The sequence below is a fragment of the Natator depressus genome, chromosome 9 (assembly GCF_965152275.1).
Source record: "Natator depressus isolate rNatDep1 chromosome 9, rNatDep2.hap1, whole genome shotgun sequence".
Lineage (NCBI taxonomy): Eukaryota > Metazoa > Chordata > Testudines > Cheloniidae > Natator > Natator depressus.
In genome coordinates, this window is record NC_134242.1 from 26,943,153 (window position 1) to 26,965,076 (window position 21,924).

Here is a 21,924-nt window from a genome sequence, read left to right on the forward strand (position 1 = left end):
AAGGCAGCAAGGTTTGAGGAGGAGGAGGAAGATGTCCAAGGCCATGGTCAAGAATTTTAGCAGACGAGATGGAGAGGAAAGGGTGGATTTAAAACTCGTTTGATTTGCCAACAGACTAGATATGGTGAGAGAAGACAAGAGAGAGGAACAAAGAAGATCAAGCCTGGGTAATGGGGAGGATAATGAAATACCAACAGTGATGAAGAAGAAAGGGAGAGAGGAAAAGATTGGGGTAGGAAGGGGATGGCAAAAGGAGTTCAACTTTAGCCATTAAGTTGGTGGCAGAACATCCAAAAGCCGCCAGAAAGAAAAGCAGGTGTAAAACTGAACAAAGTAAGAGGTCAGAGGTGATGAAGTTTACTTGGGAATCATCCGCATAAAGGTGGTTGTTGAAGCCATGAGAAAAGCTGGGGTTACCCAAACACAGGGATGAAAGGAGGGGTTCCAAGACAAGAAAACTGAATGCGTTACTAATGTGATGGAGCCTGGGATAAAACCCTAAGACAGACAGACACACTGTCAAAAAGGGTCTTTTTCCTTCCCCCTTTGAATACAAATCAAAGCTATGGTGAAGGTGTTAAATGAGAGAGAGAGGGGTTAATGATGAGGGAGAAGAAAAGGATGAGAGAGGAAACAAGGCAGGAGGAGGATTCAAGGAGACAAGTTAATCAGTAAGAAATGAATGGTGAAAGAGTTCTAAGAGCCAGAAGCCAAGATTTTGCTGAGGAAAACAGAAGACTGATAGATCACATTTGTTGAAAAGGTCAAGTATATTAAAGTATGAAAGTTGCATCCTTTATGACAGAGATTCTCAACATGGGTTCTAAGAAGGCCACTTTGTGAGGCTGCAGCAGTGCCTCCATATATCTGTAGAAGTGACTACAGACAGAAAGAGGGGAGAGGGTATTACCCAGATTTTCTTCTCTGTGCTCAGGCCACCACAGGAATGAAAGCATACCCATGACCTAATAAGAGGCTGACAGATTCAGGAAGAATGGGCCATCACAAAGTCTGCCACCATTCAACGGCACTCCTCTGTCCTTCACAGGAAAAAACATCTGTCAATTACATAATGGAAAAGCAGGCCATGCCTGTAGGTGGCCCTCTTGAATCCATTTCTTATTGCAAACGAAGCCTAAGAGAGATGTGTTTAGCATTGCATCTCTTGTAGTTTTGCCCTTTTTTGTATATATCATCCTCGGCTTGACCATTAAATATGGATATGTTATCACCAGCATAACAAAGCACTGAAAATATTTCATCAACATCATTGTCAAGCTGTTACGCATATTCCAGGAGAAGGATAAAATCACCAAAAAGTATTCAATCAGTGGTTATAAAAACACAGCTTTGTTGGACTACACACAGCTACTGCACAGAATATAATGTGCTCCTGAAAGAAAATGTTTAGTCAACTTCTAATGAGCAACAGATCAAGAGGAAAGAGAATAAAAAGATATCCTGGAAAAACTCATTAATTGAGCCCTAGCAGAAATCAGTAGGTAAGAAACTACAGCAGCAAACAAATCAATATGGAAAGTCAAAGTTAACATCTGAATTAGAACATTTTGAAGTATATTAGTCAATAATGAGAGAAGAGAGCAGAAAGAGGAGTTGAGGAAACAGGACTTGAAAACACATGTAACTAGCAAACATTACTCCATTCCCCCAACTGACCTGCAGAAAGGCCTGTAAATCAAGAAGTGGTGCCTTCAGCCACCGAGGGGTTCAAATAAGCTCTTACTAAATCACTGATATTACACAAAGAAAAAACTGAAATTTCACAGGAGTAAATTTGAGGTTTGAAAAAAACTATGGCTTAGTGACGGCAGAGCTGTTATGAACATAGCTTTAAAATAAAATTGGTTCCACTGAACATAAAATTTAATCTGGGAAAATAGTCATACACCCTGAGGACATATACCTTTGTACATGCATGTTGCTGGATATACCTCCAGGCATGCTGAACTCAGTACTAGGTTGAAAGAAAAAAAAAATCATTCATGTAAAATAGCACAATTCTTTTGTCTGCCCATGCAAAACACTATACTATGCAAGTTCTGGCAGTATTAACAGTAAAGATGAGAATTTGAGGTACAGTATTTTATGCAAGCTTTGTGAAGCTGGCATGCAGATTTTATACTTAGAAACACTGGACTTATTTTACAATTCTACATAGAACTTACCTAAAACATTCTCTGCACCTGGTTCCAGCACTGCTTTCTTCAAATCAGTACACTCAAAATAAAAAAGCTACTAAGTAATAAAAATATACCTTCCAAAAGCCTCTATCCTCATGTCACTTTCAGGGACGTAGGTGTCTTGATTCTAAACCCTTTTTTGCCTCCTACAACTTCCTGGTCTATAACAGTACCTATTGCCAGCTCTGAAATTAAACTTGCATACAGTATTATCTTTTTCTTGTTCTGTAGTAAGTCTTATTCATGCCGTTGTCCACAATGGGCTTGAGCAGTGTTATATAGAAAGAGCCAAATTTTACTCAGTTATGAGTGTAAATCTAGAGTCAACGAAGTTACTCTGAATTTAAACCAGCATAGATGAGCGCATAATTTGACACTAAGAACAGGTCTAACAAGAACAGTTTGTCAGCATAGCTTTGTCGGTGAGATTTTTTGTTGACATAGCTAAGCCAGTAAAAGCCACAGTGTCAATGCAATTATATTGGTATAAGAGTGCTCACTTCTAATAGCTTATTTCATTCGGTGGACCTGGAATAAGTTAAACCAGCAAAAGTACAGTTTTGCCAGTATAAGGTATGTCCATAGTAGAAGCACTTTGCCAGGATAGCTCAGTAGTTTGAGCACTGGCCTGCTAAACCCGGGGTTGAGAGTTCAATCCTTGAGGAGGCCATTTAGGGATCTGGGGCAAAAATTGGGGATTGGTCCTGCTTTGAGCAGGGGGTTGGATTAGATGACCTCCTGAGGTCCCTTCCAACCCTGATATTCTATGATTCTATTATATTAATCCAGTCTATGTATGTTGTGATACTGCACTCATCACTGTAGTATCTGAGTGCCTTACAATAGTGCATTAAGCAATGCTGAACATCTCATGCATTTGTTCTCTCATTCCATCCGCAAGAGAAGAAACACACACAGTGGAACGCCTTGGTTTGGTAGGGTATTTTGGGGGGAGAGTTCATTTTTTGTTAAATATACATGTTGCTCTGTATTTATGTTAGAGAAGGCAGGTCAAAGAAATGAATCTTGCAGTTGGAGTGAAAGGTGTGGTTTATGATGGTCCTTAGTTCTTGTGGAATGAGGTTCCTGAATCTTGGACCAGCCCCTGGGAAAGCTCTGTCTCCCACACATACGAGCTTTACCCTTATTGTTGAGTTCCATTGTGCCAGAGGAGCATAGTTGTTGATCAAGATCTTCATTCTAAAGCTTTAGGCAGTCTTCTAGGTATCCCGGACCCAAGCCACAGAATGCCTCTTTACGGCACAGAACCCTGGTATAGCTGTATGGTCAAAGCACTCCTACTGTAGCCCTGGCTTAGGCCTGTTAGATAGTAGGTGCTTAATAATAGTAAAGTAGGCACTTTAGGCCCAAACTCTTCACTGCATGCAGTCTCTATAGGCCCCAGTAGAGCTGAGGGCCATAAGACATCCAGTTACAACTCCTTCATTCTCAGGCTGAGTCTAAACCAGCTATGCTATGGGCTACAAGTGCCTGGAGAGGTTGCTTTAATCTAGGAAAGCTGGTATCAGTCCTCAAGGGGCTGTCCATCAGCTGAGAATAACTGGAGAGCAATAGCACCCTATCAATGGCCCTTCATACCCCATAGAATGCCCCTTACAACAGGCTGAGAAAGAGATGTATAAAGGCTGGCTACATTGACTCTATGCCAGGTGAGAATACTAGCATACCAGGGAGGATTCTTAGCTGGAAGGATGCTGCAAATTTCCAGCCAATCTGTAGTGCAAAAGGATAAGAGAATCTGACCCAGGGTGTATTTATTTCCTTTATTATCTCTCTGAACTGCAGTTTCATTAGAATGTAATGGTAGTCTCCTTAGTTATACCGAGAAATAGAAAGCGTTTTCCCATCGCAGAAAACTTCTTGTGCATTTCTGTGTTCAGTACAAAATACCCTGTTTGGTCTCCTAGTCCCTACTTGGATTTCCCCTCAACCCTCACCTCATCTCTTCTTAAACTCCTCCAACACCACACTATCACTCAACCAGAGAGCAATAGAACTTCCTCACAAACTGGCCTCATCACAGAACAGCTTTCCTGACTCTCTTCAACCCCATCTCAACAGCCACCTCTTCTCACTGGCTCTGGGTTTCTAACACTAGGAAATATTGAGTGATGATTTGATGGCTCAGGGCAGAGATAACTAACACCTCCTATGGAAGTCTCAGCAAAAGCACCAAGTATTGCACAGACAGGTACATTGAACTGTTCTCCAGGTCTGAGTTGAGGCACAAAGCTGTGGTACCAGGAGAAGCTCACAGTGTAGCTTGTCCAGGCTGCATTGTTTCCTAGATAAAAAGACTTTCATCTTTGGGACTGTCCATCTAGCATCTTTCTCAATCACAAACTTCACTTTTATAAACAAAGCCCTCCACAAATCCTTCCCCATGAGTCTCTTAGTTTCCCAGGTGCAAACGTTTGCCCTGAAACATAGGCATTCAACTTTTCTTGACCTCTTAACAAATGATAGCTACAAACATTACCTGGTAACATGTCATACAATGTGTATGCTATACTTAACTTGTATTTGAATGGAGTAATTGATTTTTTTACTGTAATTTCTACAGCTCTCAAAAGTGTGCTTATCTCTTAACAATAAAAATACAAAGGCATGGTCTCTGATCATCCATTTTGGACATTACACAGCTAGTAAAAGTAACTAACAGTAGCAATTAGGGGTGAGGAAGTGCAAGGATTACAGAAATAAGGTCATATGGTTACTCAGTTATGTTGCATGAACATCCCAAGAGTCCCATTAAAGATTGTTTGTTTGTTCCCCTAAAATGACAAATTAAGATTTCTTACAGACAACATGGAACAAATGTATTAGGAAGGACCTGAGCAGCGGAGGGGTGGGTAGACTGGCCTGATTCATGGATTGGATAGGCCATTCCAAGCACAAGGGGCAGCATAGAGAAAGGCACAGGGATGGGATGGGAAGAAGGAAACAAAGGAAGCATTGGGGCTTACTCCAGTGGTGGAGTGGGACAAGGGTGCTTGTAAAAGTAATGTGCACAAAAATACTGTATTACATTGCAACCTAAACTGTATTCTTTTAAAATTAGCTTGTAAAGAATTGGTTCTGTTAGGTAACAAAATGAACAAGCACACAGCCAACCAATGATAAATTTAATATTCTCTTTTTTCCACTGTTTAAACACTTAATTCAACTATTAGCCAATGTGAATGGTGATGACTGGAGTAATTGGCAAATGCAATGTATCAAAGTTATACTGTAATACACAAGTTTCACATTTTAAAAAGTGTTAAACAGATATTAGACTTATGACCTAACATATGCAATATTGTCCAGGGAAAACAAAAGTTGTAAGATAAAATAGAAAAGTAGTGAATTAAAGATCAGGAAAAGAGCAATGAGATTTACAGATGCAGATTCCTCACCTCATTCCTCATCTCAAAAAAGACATACTGGCATTAGAAAATGTTCAGAGACGAGCAATTAAAATGATAAGGGGTTCGGAACGGGTCCCATATGAGGAGAGATTAAAGAGGCTAAGACTTTTCAGCTTGGAAAAGAGGAGACTAAGGGGGGATATGATAGAGGAATATAAAATCATGAGTGGTGTGGAGAAAGTGAATAAAGAAAAGTTGTTTACTTGTTCTCATAATATAAGAATTAGAGGCCACCAAATGAATTAATGGGCAGCAGGTTTAAAACAAATAAAAGAAAGTTCTTCGCACAGCGCACAATCAACCTGTGGAACTCCTTGCCTGAGGAGGTTGTGAAGGCCAGGACTATAACAGGGTTTAAAAGAGAGCTAGATAAATTCATGGAGGTTAAGTCCATTAATGGATATTAGCCGGGATGGGTAAGGAATGGTGTCCTTAGCCTCTGTTTGTCAGAGGGTGGAGATGGATGGCAGGAGAGAGATCACTTGATTATTACCAGTTAGGTTCACTCCCTCTGGGGCACCTGGCATTGGTCACTGTGGGTAGACAGGATACTGGGCTGGATGGACCTTTGGTCTGACCCAGTATGGCCATTCTTATGTTTCCCCCCCCCCCACATATTTTCTAAAACTCTTCCCTGCGCAACGTTTCCAAAACAGGTCAGGGAACTCAAAGCTGTAGTAATTAGAAACACTATTGACTCATCCTATATCTCCCTGTGTAATGTCTTGTAACCTATTATTTAAATTCTCATATGAGGTTATATCAATCATGCACATAAACTAGTTTATCAACATTGGTAGTAAAAGATTGCCCCATCTATGCAACAATATGTACTTAACCTACATTTATTGCAAGTGCCAACCTTTTATTTTTACTGACACTAAACACACACACACACCCAACCAACCAGAGACAAACCACAAAAATGCTAAAAATTGTGAATTAAGGTCCAGCTGAGTAAAGGTGCAGGTTCTACTGAACCCTTAGAGTCACAGCTGAATAGGCATGAAGGACCCATGGAATAGCAGGATTTTTACTATAGATGTACAGATATGTATAAGATGGAGGTATGACACACTTGCATGGAATGAAATTGGGCTAGAGAAAAAAAAAAACTTTCACTCAAGCTGAGGTAACTGGCAATAAATAACTGTAAGAAGGTGGAGACCAACCTCGTCCAGCACAGAAATACCATTTACATGGAAGGAAAAGGGTCTGTTTCAAGAGCGGACAAAGTCAGTCACCATCTAAATGAGACCTTGTAGCATTCCATCAAGATCTGTCCCCTTTTCATTTCCAAATCTAAGGGTGAAACAATATGTGGAAGAGTGTGAATTCTCCTGGGAATATTACATTTCTTCTCACACCATGAGCAGGATGACATTTCCTGTGAAAATGGGCTGCTTTAAAGCAAAGAAGTCCAGAAGTATACTAGGGTAAGAACATAAAAACAGCCATACTGGGTCAGACCAAAGGTCCACGTAGCCCAGTATCCTGTCTTCTGACAGTGGCCAATGCCAGGTTCCCCAGAGGGAACGAACAGAACAGGTAATAACCAAGTGATCCGTCCCCTGTCGCCAATTCATAGAATCATAGAATATCAGGGTTGGAAGGGGCCTCAGGAGGTCATCTAGTCCAACCCCCTGCTCAAAGCAGGACCAATCCCCAATCAAATCATCCCAGCCAGGGCTTTGTCAAGCCTGACCTTAAAAACTTCCAAGGAAGGAGATTCTACCACCTCCCTAGGTAACGCATTCCAGTGTTTCACCACCCTCCTAGTGAAAAAAAGTTTTTCCTAATATCCAACCTAAATCTCCCCCACTGCAACTTGAGACCATTACTCCTTGTCCTGTCCTCTTCTACCACTGACAGTAGTCTAGAACCATCCTCTCTGGAACCACCTCTCAGGTAGTTGAAAGCAGCTATCAAATCCCCCCTCATTCTTCTCTTCTGCAGACTAAACAATCCCAGTTCCCTCAGCCTCTCTTCATAAGTCATGTGTTCCAGACCCCTAATCATTTTTGTTGCCCTTCGCTGGACTCTCTCCAATTTATCCACATCCTTCTTGTAGCGTAGGGCCCAAAACTGGACACAGTACTCCAGATGAGGCCTCACCAATGTCGAATAGAGGGGAACGATCACGTCCCTCGATCTGCTCGCTATGCCCCTACTTATACATCCCAAAATGCCATTGGCCTTCTTGGCAACAAGGGCACACTGCTGACTCATATCCAGCTTCTCGTCCACTGTCACCCCTAGGTCCTTTTCCGCAGAACTGCTGCCTAGCCATTCGGTCCCTAGTCTGTAGCGGTGCATTGGGTTCTTCCGTCCTAAGTGCAGGACCCTGCACTTATCCTTATTGAACCTCATCAGGTTTCTTTTGGCCCAATCCTCCAATTTGTCTAGGTCCCTCTGTATCCTATCCCTGCCCTCCAGCGTATCTACCACTCCTCCCAGTTTAGTATCATCCGCAAATTTGCTGAGAGTGCAATCCATACCATCCTCCAGATCACTTATGAAGATATTGAACAAAACCAGCCCCAGGACCAACCGTTGGGGCACTCCACTTGACACCGGCTTCCAACTAGACATGGAGCCACTGATCACTACCCGTTGAGCCCGACAATCTAGCCAACTTTCTACCCACCTTATAGTGCATTCATCCAGCCCATACTTCTTTAACTTGCTGACAAGAATACTGTGGGAGACCGTGTCAAAAGCTTTGCTAAAGTCAAGAAACAATACATCCACTGCTTTCCCTTCATCCACAGAATCAGTAATCTCACCATAGAAGGCGATTAGATTAGTGAGGCATGACCTACCCTTGGTGAATCCATGCTGACTGTTCCTGATCACTTTCCTCTCGTGTAAGTGCTTCAGGATTGATTCCTTGAGGACCTGCTCCATGATTTTTCCGGGGACTGAGGTGAGGCTGACTGGCCTGTAGTTCCCAGGATCCTCCTCCTTCCCTTTTTTAAAGATTGGCACTACATTAGTAGCTTCTGGCAAACAGAGGCTAGGGACACCATTCCTGCCCATCCTGGCTAATAGCCATGGATAGACCTAGCCTCCATAAACTTATCTAGTACTTTTTTGAATCCTGTTATAGTATTGGCCTTAGCAACATCCTCTGGCAAAGAGTTCCACAGGTTGATGGTGTGTTGACTGATGAAATACTTCCTTTTGTTTGTTTTAAACCTGCTGCCTATTAATTTCATTTGGTGATCCCTAATTCTCAAAGATAAGCTTACAGTTCTCATTCATCAACCCCACCCTCCTACTGAGATACCTCATTACACATAAGTTGTCTCTCCTGACTAACTTGTTGACCTGACAGAATTTCACAGAAGGCAAAGATGCCTTCTCTTCAGAACATCTATATGGAGCCTTAACTCTAAGTAGAATAAGTTCCTCACAACTGTACTACCTCAAAACATGTGCTTCCCTAACTAGACGGATAATCATTACCCAAAAAACTCCATTAAATTCATAAGGTCTTTGTGGAAGGCATGATCTTTTTGTTATGCAACTGTACAGCTCCTAGCTCAATGGGATCTTGACTGGAGCCTCTAGGTGCCATCACAATAGAAATAATCATAGTGAAGCTCATCAGATAGAGGAGTTCCCTTTAACAGATTGAAGCCCTGGAGCTCCCAGAAGACAGCGTTTTATCAGAGAGGTGGTGAAACAGTCAAGACTTGCACTTCTGTGAAGTGTTTGTTGTTGTCGTTGTTAATTTTGTTGTTGTTATTGCTTCCTGTCCATATTTCGGCACTTCCTATAACTGTTTTAAAATCAAAGACATTTAGACAAAAGGAATAAGAAAGTTTTAAACAGGAGAGGGATATTTATTGATTCTCTGAGGTTTGTTCCTGGCTGACTTGTAGGAGAAGCAATTATAGGGTCCAGAACCAGAAGAAAGCCCAAGGTACTATTTCAAGAGAAGGTACAGTAAGGCCTGAGCAGCTACATTCTCTGACAAACAGTGCTACAGGACTTGGAATTCCCTGGCTGACTTCACTTTCGCCATGCTCTGTGCAGCTGGAGAAGCTCTCCTTGAGGATTGTATTACAGAGAACCCCTCATATGATTGATGTTCTGGGCAAGAATTAACAAACTCTCTTTGGGATTCACTTATAAAACCCCAAGTCTGAACAGATGTAAGAGTTGGGATTCTGTCATTTTTGTCACCTGAAAAGAATTACCACACACTAGCCACTTGTGGGGATAGGCCATGACTGCAACCCTGTTTCCAGAGGTGACTTGCTACAACTGCAATGAAATCAGGAAGTCAATGAGAGGCCAAAGGAGACTGAGAGACATTGGAGATGTAGGTTGCTGAGGGAGTGCAGGAGGAATTGTTGGTGCTAGAGAGTCATCAGTAAATGCAGGTAAACCTGTTGGAGACCTATGGGTTGTAAATAACTCCCTGGAATGATAGGAATAATGGTTGTCCAGGTAGAATCCATTATGATAGAAGTTATTTAGGATTTCCTGTAAGTGTGAGACTGTGATCCTTGCATCTTAAAGATGATCCCCTATTCTCCTTGGTTTATAAAAAGATAAATATCCATTTGTTATGTTGAATTAAAGCCACTAGGCAGAACCTTCCTATGTGGTAAGCATATAGAGTTATTACTTGCTGCTAGGTCCTTAAGGAATTAGTCAAGGAATCCCCCTCAGCGAACTGTCCATCAGACAAGGGAAGAGGCATAAATTTGTCTTTAACCGAGAGATTCCTTTCAAACCAAAACTGTATCCAGAGTGCCTGCCACACTGCAGTTGTATCATTGTAGACCTGACATCCAGCGAGTTTGACCCTTGAGAGACTTCCTATGCTATTATGCTATCAGGTCCTAGCAAAGTAGAGTGCCTTTGGGGCACCAAGAAAAAGGGCTTACGTGGATTAACAGAAGCTCAGAAGAAAGGTGGCTAGACAATACCACTGAGAATGTATAAAATATAATACGGTTCACCATATTTCAATCCCAGTGTCTGCTGGACCATGGATGATGTAGCTAGATTTATACGATTACAACTGATAGTGATATAAGCCAGTAACGTTTTTTCCTATGCCTGAGAGATATCAAGTTGTCATCTACATTCCCCATCTCTTTTCATTTAATGTCCCAAAATAGACCTCAATACCAGATACTAAGAAACAAAAATTAAAATAAAGTTTTAAATGTTTGGACTGGAGTTTCATTTGTACTTAAAACGTAGCAGTAGGGAAAAAAGTGACATGCTTTATTACCATGGCATCTTAAATATGTTAATTGTCAGTCCCTGATAAAGGGGTGACAAGCTCGTAAAACTTAGTTCAACACTGTTTTGGCCTTCAACATACGTAAGTTCTGTGCTTTGGAGTTCCTTTCAACTTCTGAGAAGCAGAGCCATTAAAGGTGTCACTGCTTAGCGCTGAGAAATGGTCTGCCTTGCTGTGTTTTTTCCTAACAAACATACATAAAAAAGCTTGGAGAGCCAGAAGTGGAGAATCTATTACAGTTACTTCCTATAACAAACATCAGCAATTCGCAAAGTTATTTTATAAATCAACAGGGAAGAAAATTTCTGATAATTAAACTTTGATACACATTATGTTCAGTGTCAAAGCAATATAATATTGCCATTGTAGTGTCTCACTCTTTCATTCAGAGTCCCTTCAGGCCCGATTTTCTTGCTCTCTCTTCAAGCTGACCTCCCAACAGGCTACACAATAGAAACACACCACACAAACCACAAGGAAGTGAGCAAAAAATATTAAAATTTCCAGCAAAAAAAGATAAAACACACACCACACTCCATATATTAAGTTGAGAGCAAATGATATCTCACAGACACACACACACACACACACACACTATATATATATAAATAAATAAATAAAAACACCATGGATGTATACTGTGGCTGTGTATTAAATTTTTTAATTTGAAAAATAAAAGTTATTGCACTTAACATACATTTTTCTTCATATTTTTCTTCATAGCACAAGATATAGACAGTATTTTACTCGGCTACATTCTCTTATACCTTGCCGTTTATCCATAGAGGGCATATAAAGGTTTAATATGTCAAGACAGAAAGCCATTAGAGCAGTGGTTCTTAACCTTTACTGCAGCCTGCACTCCTTTGGTTCTCAAAATATGTTCTCGCACCGCTTATCAAAAATCATTGAAGTAGGTCAGTTCTTTAAACCTAGATATATTTTTTATTTGTATATTACAGTAATCATTAAAAAATGTATAATGTTAATAAATACATAGATTTGATGAAACAAAGTAGTTGTACTTACGTGCCTGTGCTTAATTTATGTTTTCGATTATTTACCTTCTAAAAAAACCTGGCATGTCTCGCACCCCCAGAAAGGGCATCTTGCACCCCCAAGGGATACGTGTACCCCAAGTTAAGACCCACTGCACTAGAGGATCCAGTGACAAGAGCAACAGCCCAAACTGGCCACCAGAAATTCCAGAACTGAGAACAAACTTAAGCATGTGTTCATCCAACAAGGGATGAGCATAAAGCCAAGGTTCTTCATCAAGGCAGAAGCTGTCCATTGCAAGCGCAGCTCATAAGGAAGGAAAACAATTGTTGAAGTATCAACCAAGGGCATTTCAGTAGTTAGGACAACAGACTGAGCAAAGTGAGGCAGTTATGTTTTAATATTAGCATATGTCTGTTCACCAATCCATGCTGATGTTCAATACTTTAAAAGATGCTTAGGTGTAGTGAGACAACACAGGAGTAAAGAATTAGGGAATACTTAAGTGGAAGAATAGAACCACTGTTCAGACAACCAGCTGTCTGTGTTCCCTGATCAGTTTTGTTTCTCAAATGCTGGAAGATGCTGCTGTTGTGCAAAAACTTCTGCTTATTTTTAATTATTTTTTATTTCCTATATTTTTCAGAAGTTAAAGCTGGTACAGCCCCGGCTAAGTCCAAGGCCCATGAACCCTGTGTCTCCTGAAAAGTATTTCAGTTGAAAATCAACAGCAACAAAAATAATGGGGTTCAACTTGTCATATGGAAAAATATCAGGTAAATTTGAAAGAATTCTCGAAATTTGGAGTTAACTGAGAAACGTTTATAGTGTTCCCTATTTGGAAATAGTTACTATCAAGAGCAATATTTTTAAAAAATAAGTCCTTTAAAAAAAGACTATCAAAATATTGCCAGACATTTCCTCAATGGATTTCCAATCTGATTCAAAACACCACAGAAGTTCAAGGTAGAGGCAATTTTAAACAATATTATTTGCCATTATTTTTTAAAAGAAAAACATTTAGATAAATTATTAACAATTACAGAATTGATGTTAGATGTCGGATCACAAATATTTATATGCCAAACATTAAAATCCACTACTATAATTTTGTGCTTTGTGAATTTAAGTAAACTGAGTTTCATATTTAGCAATTTAATAAGGGCCAAACAGAATTCTCACCTTCCCAATTCTGGGTGAATAAATCATTTTAAATAAAAGACAATGTTCTGCTACGACAAAGAGCCAAAAGAGAACCTAAAATTAAGATCAACAGTGCACTCCCAGTGTATTGGTAAGTATAACAGATAAATTCGGATTATACTGCACTTGCACAGGTTGCGTCAACTAAATCTTTACACACCTACATAAGCCATGATATCCGCACTGTAAAACAGAGGACCTAATCCTGTGAGATGCTGAGCACTCAGCTCTCCTTGGAGTCAAAGGGAGCTAAGGTCAATCAGTAACTTAACGTGACCTGGTCCATAATTATTAATTTTAATAGATTGATATTAAATATTCCTCTGTACAGTTAGAGTCCACCTTAATTAATTTGCTAAATGCTCAAAAAAAGTCTATTAGATTTGCCACTTTTCCTTATGGGCTATCTGCCATTCATTTATGTTCTTGCTCAGAATACTGTACAATCTATTTATTATTCTCACAAAAAAAGTATGTTAGGTCATAAATGTACAGTACTATCCCTACAAATACTTAATTTTCCTTCCACCTTTTAATTGAAAAGCAGCATTACAATTCTTTAAAATGTCCTGTTGTTGGTCAAAATAATAGGCACAGATAGGTGAAGGGACTGCACTTTGCCACTTCATCTGTGCACGGCCTCAGGCACTTAACTCCTCTTGACTCATTTCTAGTTCTGCTCAGAGCAGATGCAGGTAAGCAACGGAAGTGGCATAAAGCCACTCTATTCAGACGCTGGCAAGCGGCTGCTTTGACCTCCAGAGGGCTGCTTTGGCCTGTGTCTCGCTGTCTATGGCCCTATGGACTATTCCAGCAGCCAGGAACAGCCAGAGCAGAGAGATGGTCTGACTTATTTTTTATGAGGATGGCAGTCCTGGTGTGCCCACTGTGCTACACTTATGGACCTTACTCCTTTTACAACAGAAGAATTTCCCGGTGATTGACTCCACTGCATTTATGGCCTCTGAGCCAGTGAGTACAATAAAGAATTGTACCTTCTGTATCTCAATCTCTTTCCATCAGTTAAATGGAAATAATAATGCCCCTAATCAGTCTGACAGGAGTACTGTTTTGATTAACAAATGCTAGTACAGTATTTTGGAGATTTAAAGTGCTATGCAGAAGTGTTTGATTAGAATATAATAGCAAAAACAGGTCACAATTTCATTAAACAAGATACCACATCTATATCTGCAGGCAGAAAGTCCTTGCAGCTGAGAACAAACCTGTTAGCTGGGTGATTCCACCCAAATATCTTGTTTATTTCCCTAGTAGATCACAAGGCCTTTTATATGGGTGCCAAGCCATCATTCCACCCACAAATTCTACGGCCTTGCACATCTAATGTAAATCTTGTGCCAACAGAAACCACCCATTCTCGCACTGTCCTAGCTGAGCCATGCAAGACATGGGTGCAGCACGGAAGAGACTGGCTCTCCTGTGCAACTGAAGTACCCAAAAGGATCATGCGATGTCAGTGTATTCTTCCATTCAGGCTTAAATCCTAGCACATTACTGCTCAGGCAGAGACTATCCTCTCTCTTCCAAGAGACCCAACACAAAGCATGTTCTATTCAAAGCACAGAAAGATATTTTCAACCTGAAAGACAGCACACCGTTTATTCCCCATTTCATGCCTCAGGGTACTCAGTTACCCCACAAAAAATTAATTGAAGAGACAAATAAACTCACCTTAGCAGGAATTTTGAGCTGGGAACGTATCTTTAAATGTAACAGTACACTGTGGTTTAATAACGACCACCATAGATTTCTTAGCTACAAACGCCAACGCAAAGTTATATATATAAAAAAAAGTTTCATATGCATGTGTACATCCTGCTTCTTTTTACTTTACAGCAGAATTTAATGAAGTGATTGCAAATGCACATTTTCTTCAGAAATTATCCTAAGAGTGTCATAAATATAAAGGGAAGGGTAAACCCCTTTAAAATCCCTCCTGGCCAGAGGAAATCTCCTCTCACCTGTAAAGGGTTAAGAAGCTAAAGGTAACCTCGCTGGCACCTGACCAAAATGACCAATGAGGAGACAAGATACTTTCAAAAGCTGGGAGGAGGGAGAGAAACAAAGGGGGTATGTGTGTCTGTCTATATTTTGTCTTTGCCGGAGATAGACCAGGAATGAAGCCTTAGAACTTTTAGTAAGTAATCTAGCTAAGTACGTGTTAGATTATGATTTCTTTAAATGGCTGAGAAAAGAATTGTGCTGAATAGAATAACTATTTCTGTCTGTGTATCTTTTTTGTAACTTAAGGTTTTTGCCTAGAGGGGTTCTCTATGTTTTGACTCTAATTACCCTGTAAGGTATCTACCATCCTGACTTTACCGGGGGGATTTTTTTTTATTTCTATTTACTTCTATTTTTATTAAAAGTCTTTTTGTAAGAAAACTGAATACTTTTTCATTGTTCTCAGATCCCAGGGTTTGGGTCTGTAGTCACCTAGGCAAATTGGTGAGGCTCTTTACCAAACCTTGTCCAGGAAGTGGGGTGCAAGGTTTTGGGAAGTATTTTGGGGGGAAAGACGTGTCCAAACAGCTCTTCCCCAGTAACCAGTATTTGTTTGGTGGTGGTAGCGGCCAATCCAAGGACAAAAGGGTGGAATATTTTGTACCTTGGGGAAGTTTTGACCTAAGCTGGTAAAGATAAGCTTAGGAGGTTTTTCATGCAGGTCCCCACATCTGTACCCTAGAGTTCAGAGTGGGGGAGGAACCTTGACAAAGAGTAACAGAAGTTCAATTACTATACTTCTTATATGAGAACTCTCCTGAGATTTTGGCAATAGGGCAATGAAAGAAGTTTTCCTAAGCTATCACAAAAACCATTTGCTGTAGTAGCTCAGCTGCAAGGGATGAAAGCTTGAAGTATCAGGCAAGTTGTCTTGAGAAATTCCTCCATGCATTTAGTTTATACAAAATAGATTTGTTTAAACCATGATGCTTTCAGTACATTTCATTTGGCCTGCTATTAAAAATAAATAAAAGTAGTACACCAATGAGAAGCAAAATGGGAGCACTTGACAGGGAAGAGAGACGCCCCCCCCCCATTCCAATTTCAGCACCTCACACCGGTATCCTTAGTGGCCCAGGCAAATCTCTTAGGACTCGATCCTACAAGCCCTTGCAGGATGCAAAGGAGAAAAATCATGGACACTACAGGGGTGCTGGAACTAGGGGTGCTGGGGGTGCAGCAGCACCCCCTGGCTTGAAGTGGTTTCCATCATATACAGTTTTGTTCAATGGCTTTTAGCACTCCACTATAAAAATTGTTCCAATGCCATTGTGACAGTATGTCATAAATATAAAGGGAAGGGTAAACCCCTTTAAAATCCCTCCTGGCCAGAGGAAAACTCCTCTCACCTGTAAAGGGTTAAGAAGCTAAAGGTAACCTCGCTGGCACCTGACCAAAATGACCAATGAGGAGACAAGATACTTTCAAAAGCTGGGAGGAGGGAGAGAAACAAAGGGTCTGTGTCTGTCGGTATGCTGCTTTGCCGGGGATAGAACAGGAATGGAGTCTTAGAACTTTTAGTAAGTAATCTAGCTAGGTATGTGTTAGATTATGATTTCTTTAAATGGCTGAGAAAAGGATTGTGCTGAATAGAATGACTATTTCTGTCTGTGTGTCTTTTTTGTAACTTAAGGTTTTGCCTAGAAGGATTCTCTATGTTTTCAATCTAATTACCCTGTAAGGTATCTACCATCCTGATTTTACAGGGGTGATTCCTTTACTCCTATTTACTTCTATTTCTATTAAAAGTCTTCTTGTAAGAAAACTGAATGCTTTTTCATTGTTCTCAGATCCAGGGGTTTGGGTCTGTGGTCACCTATGCAAATTGGTGAGGATTTTTACAAAATCTTTCCCAGGAAGTGGGGTGCAAGGGTTGGGAGGATTTGGGGGGGAAAGGCGTGTCCAAACTACGTTTCCCAGTAAACCCAGTTAGAGTTTGGTGATGGCAGTGGTTATTCCAAGGACAAAGGATAAAATTAATTTGTACCTTGGAGAAGTTTTAACCTAAGCTGGTAAAAGTAAGCTTAGGAGGTTTTCATGCAGGTCCCCACATCTGTACCCTAGAGTTCAGAGTGGGGGAGGAACCTTGACACAGTACAACCCATGCTTGTGTGGCAGGTGTGCCAGCCTCAACTGCTCAGTGCATAGAAATACATATCACACCTCCATATGGCCAGGGCTGTAGCACCAAGCCCTCACACTACTGCTTTTTCAAGCATGGAACAGTGTATTCTTGATAAAATGGATAGCATGGCTAGAAGCTGATCTTTCAGAGCTCCACCTGCCCCCAACCTCACAAGACAGTGAGGCACACTGTGCCAAGCTCAGCAGACCTCCTTCTTCTGAGCAGCTTCCTTAACCTTTCTGCCTCCGTTTCTTCACCTGTAAATGTAGGATTATTATTGGGGATGTGTGGGATCCCTACCCCATAATGCGGTAACTGAGATGTAGCAATTTTTGTAACATGCTTTAAAGACTGAAGTAAGTATTATAGTTACCAATCAAAGGAGAAAGTCAAAATGTATGATCAGTTTTAGCCATATTCATAGGTTTTTTCTATCAATTAAATTTCAGAACTGTCTTTATGTTCCAGCAGCATGGAACAACCAATGCCTACAGTATTCTGATTTATTGTGCCTAACAAGTGCTATATGCTTTTATTTTAAAATATATAATAAAGGATATTGTATTAAAGAAGTTCAGGTTTTCTAAACTGGTTAATCTGAGAATCATTTGGGCTCAGCTGAAGACAACAACATGACAAGCCTTGGAGAACAGCTGCTACAATCATTTGTACAACTGTCAAAACACACTTACATTATTTCTTTCCATCATTCCTATAGATTATCATCTGGGCCAAGACGACATTATTTCAACTAATTCCACAACAGGTCTACTTGGGAACTCCACTCAAAATGAATTTACAACCATTGTTTTGCCAGTGCTTTACCTCATCATATTCCTGGCAAGCATCTTACTGAATGGTCTAGCGGTATGGATTTTCTTCCACATCAGAAACAAAACAAGTTTTATCTTTTACCTCAAAAACATTGTGGTTGCAGACCTCCTAATGACACTGACATTTCCATTTAAAATAATTCAAGACTCAAGACTGGGACCATGGCACTTCAACTTTTTTCTATGCCGATATTCCACAGTTTTGTTTTATGCAAACATGTATACTACAATTGTGTTTCTTGGACTCATTAGCATTGACCGGTATCTGAAAGTGGTAAAGCCATTTGGGGATTCCAGAATGTACAGTATTACTTTCACCAAGATTTTGTCTGCATGTGTTTGGGTTGTTATGGCTTTTCTAGCCTTACCAAATTTGATTCTTACCAATGAATATCCAACAAGGAAAAATATAGATGATTGCATAAAACTTAAGACTCCCTTGGGAGTAAAATGGCATGAAGCAGTCATTTATATCAATACCTGTATGTTTGTAGCAGTGCTTATAGTACTAATAGGTTGTTACATTGCTATATCCAGGTACATATACAAATCAAGCAAACAATTTATTAGCTCATCAAGCAGAAAACGAAAACACAACCAAAGCATAAGAGTTGTTGTAGCTGTATTTTTCACATGCTTTCTCCCATATCATTTGTGTAGAATACCCTTTACTTTTAGCCACATAGATAAACTTTTAGATGATTCAGCACATAAAATTCTGTACTACTGCAAGGAAATGACACTTTTCCTGTCTGCATGTAATGTATGTCTGGATCCAATCATCTACTTTTTCATGTGTAGATCGTTTTCACGAAGGCTGTTCAAGAAATCAAATATGCGAACCAGAAGTGAAAGTATCAGGTCACTTCAAAGCATCAGAAGATCAGAAGTGCGCATATATCATGAATACACGGATGTGTGAGGTTATCCTCACAGAGACTTTTGTTCATTTGCAAGAATATATTTGTAAAGCATGTAAATAATAAAATAACTCTTTTGATTATCTGTGTGCTTGACATACATTTAGCCGAACAAAATCTGAATATGCATATTAATTTAGTAATGACCAGCTGTTTACTTCTTATTCACTTCAACTTTCTAATAGCTATCCTTAATTTAAAAAAAAAATTACACTAAAAGACCAGGATAGCAGACTCTCCAATATTCACCAGGTAGAAGTTCTTTAGGCCACCAGAAAGCAGCAGCAATTTAAGCAACAGCATTTATATACCTTAAATTACTGACAGAGCAATCTCACTAATCCATAGGTGGTATTATTCCGTCTGGCTTGAAGTTTAATTAGCTCCATTGACTATCCCACTTAACAAAAATCGGAAGGAAAATGTTTAATATCAACCTTTATTCTCATTGAATCCCTGCCTATACTCAGCACTACTTCTCTGTAGAAACGAACAAGGACACTAAAGGCAACATTGTACCCTAACCCAGTTAAAGGGAGGTGCAAGAGGGCGGGCAGCAGAGAATTCACAGCTCTCACTACTAGTACTGGGCCAGATGGGTCAGTGGGATTAGAGGCAATATGTTCCTTACTGCAGCTCAGAAACAGAGCAGAATGTGCACCATCTTGGCTGCCTGCACATATGTATGATGGCTGGACTAGGAGCATGCCCCGGGCACATCTGGGGGATAGAGGACCAGCAAGTACATTACTATCTGAGATCTTAAAATGATGATAGGAAAGTATCAGGCCTGGATTCTGGGGTGACAGGCAAGAGGCTCCATATGTTGTATTTTCACCAAACAATACAGTACAGCATTTTGCCCCTGAAGTACAGCTGAAGAGTCAAATTCTTTTTAGCCAACTAGAAGGGAAATAGCTATAGGGAGGGGATGGTTTTATCTTGCTGGAAACTAATTCCTGTGCTGGTGTGCAATACCCTAGGTGTAATTCCTGCCTCCAGCTTTTATTTTTTTAATTTTTAAATGCCTCAGATCAAATAATCATACAATGAAATAGAACTAAAAGTATTATACTTCCCTCTTTGCTAGACATACTGCTATATTGTATGACACACGAAAGAAGACTGTAATAACTTCAGCTCAGAGCTAAGAAAGTTCGTTATGAGTGCAAGAGGTATAGGACTAATTTTTCATGGATGAGAGGCTCAGCAACAGATTCTGCTTACTATAAAAATAGACAAGTTACACAGCACCATCTAGCGGAGACACCTTTTTCTATTTTCAATATATCTAGCTCTCCAAGATTTATAAAGTGCCAATCACAGTATTATCTAGACTCAAACCTACCATCTGCATCAAACAAACAGAGCTTTTAATTTCACCTTGATTTATGGATTTCAGACTGATGACCTAACTTAATTCTGTGTCTGTGGTTTTTTTTTTAAATAAGGAAAGATTATAGTAATAGACTTTAGAAAAGAGAATGAAATACAAAAAAAAAAATTTAATTTCTCCAGTTGTCCCCAGACCCATCCCCCAGACTTTAGTGAGAAAAGCACAATAAAGAAGTCATGGTTGGCAAAAGAAAAGATTCATCTGAAACAATCGCGTCTACTGAAAATTGATATATGAACATTTGAACAGAAAACAAAAAGGTTGCATACCGTTACCTTATGTGTGCATAAGTACAACATGAACAAAAACTTAAGAAACTGCTCCTGTGAGGTGCTGAGCAACTTAACCCCCAGTGATGACAATGAGAGCTACAGCATATCAGCAAATGTGTGATGGAACCCTAAATTTTCAAATCATTCACAGAAAAAGATGGCACTCTCTTCTTTCCTATACTTTTGTCTTGTAAATGAGTACAGTGTCTATTTCAGCATACAAGGGTCTAGATATATGCTCACTCACACATGCATTTCAAGCTCTAGAAGTTTTAAGCTAGGGCAAAATATAATATTGTGTATGCAAGCAGGTGAAATTCACTTTTTGGAAAAGAGCTCCCACAATGCTCTCTGTGCCATGGGATACACATACTGTCCCTTCACAGGGGCTATTACTCCAAACTGTGAAATAGAGGTGATCCAGAATAGTATAACAGTGGATGAGTAAAGAAAGAGCTGACATAATTGGTGGGGAATGGGGGAGGGAAGCTGCACAGAGCATCAATTAGTGTATCAGAGTGTGCCAAAATGAAGGGTGCTAACTAATGAGTTATTCCAGATGAATGAAGAATATGTGGGGAATTCTTTTAAATTGAAGCCTAGGCAAACTTTGTGAGCCAGCACTTTTTACCTTGAATGGACACTGACAAGCCTTATGTTTGTGAACTGGTCAGTCCATCATTTAATTCAGATGGTCCACATTCTAAAGTAAAGCTTTTATTGGTACATTTTCAAAGCAACGTACAGGGTTTTAGCCACATGACACATATTGACTAACAGATTATCCCCAGACTAAGTACTATGAGCTACTTTTAAAATGCAGTCAAAATAGCAGTGATCTTACCTACCGATTAACAATTTGAAATAATTAGAAAAGGGTAAGTACACAATTCATCTCAGAGTTATAAGGGAGTAATAAGGAATTACTATATTGCATATTGGGAAAAAAAGCTCACAGACACATTCTTAAATGAGGGTTATAGTGTGGCTAACAATAATACAGCATAATTTGTCCTTTATCATATATTCTCTACACTATTGATATTCTGATTTATAAGCTTCTCTTGCATTTTTCCCGTATGTTTAAATTGTTCGTGCCATTTTAGCACAGAGATAGAGTATGATAAAGAAGCTGTGTAAAAATCAATAATCCCGATGAGACAAAACACATAAGCTTAAATTCACTTTGTGGCCAGAGAAGAAGCAAATTTGGAATAGGGGGAACACATATATGCACAGATAAAATGAGCTCT

The 21,924-nt window shown here is 39.9% G+C and overlaps 2 protein-coding genes across 2 annotated transcripts in view; one reads left to right on the forward strand and one right to left on the reverse strand.

The window, feature by feature from the left end:
- Nucleotides 1–21,924, reverse strand: part of MED12L (mediator complex subunit 12L) — a 328,770-nt gene that overhangs the window by 140,060 nt on the left and 166,786 nt on the right. The gene's annotated exons all lie outside the window — the stretch shown is intronic.
- GPR87 (G protein-coupled receptor 87) lies at nt 12,640–19,005 on the forward strand. The gene is made up of 2 exons (XM_074963765.1): nt 12,640–12,673; nt 17,969–19,005. The coding sequence occupies exons 1-2, from the start codon at nt 12,640–12,642 to the stop codon at nt 19,003–19,005; spliced, it is 1,071 nt and encodes a 356-aa protein (XP_074819866.1).

Coding starts and splice junctions, on each gene's coding strand:
- GPR87 (XM_074963765.1), top strand. CDS start 12,640: ATGGGGTTCAACTTGTCATATGGAAAAATATCAG. Junction 12,674..17,968: donor GTCATATGGAAAAATATCAG/GTAAATTTGAAA, acceptor TCATTCCTATAG/ATTATCATCTGGGCCAAGAC.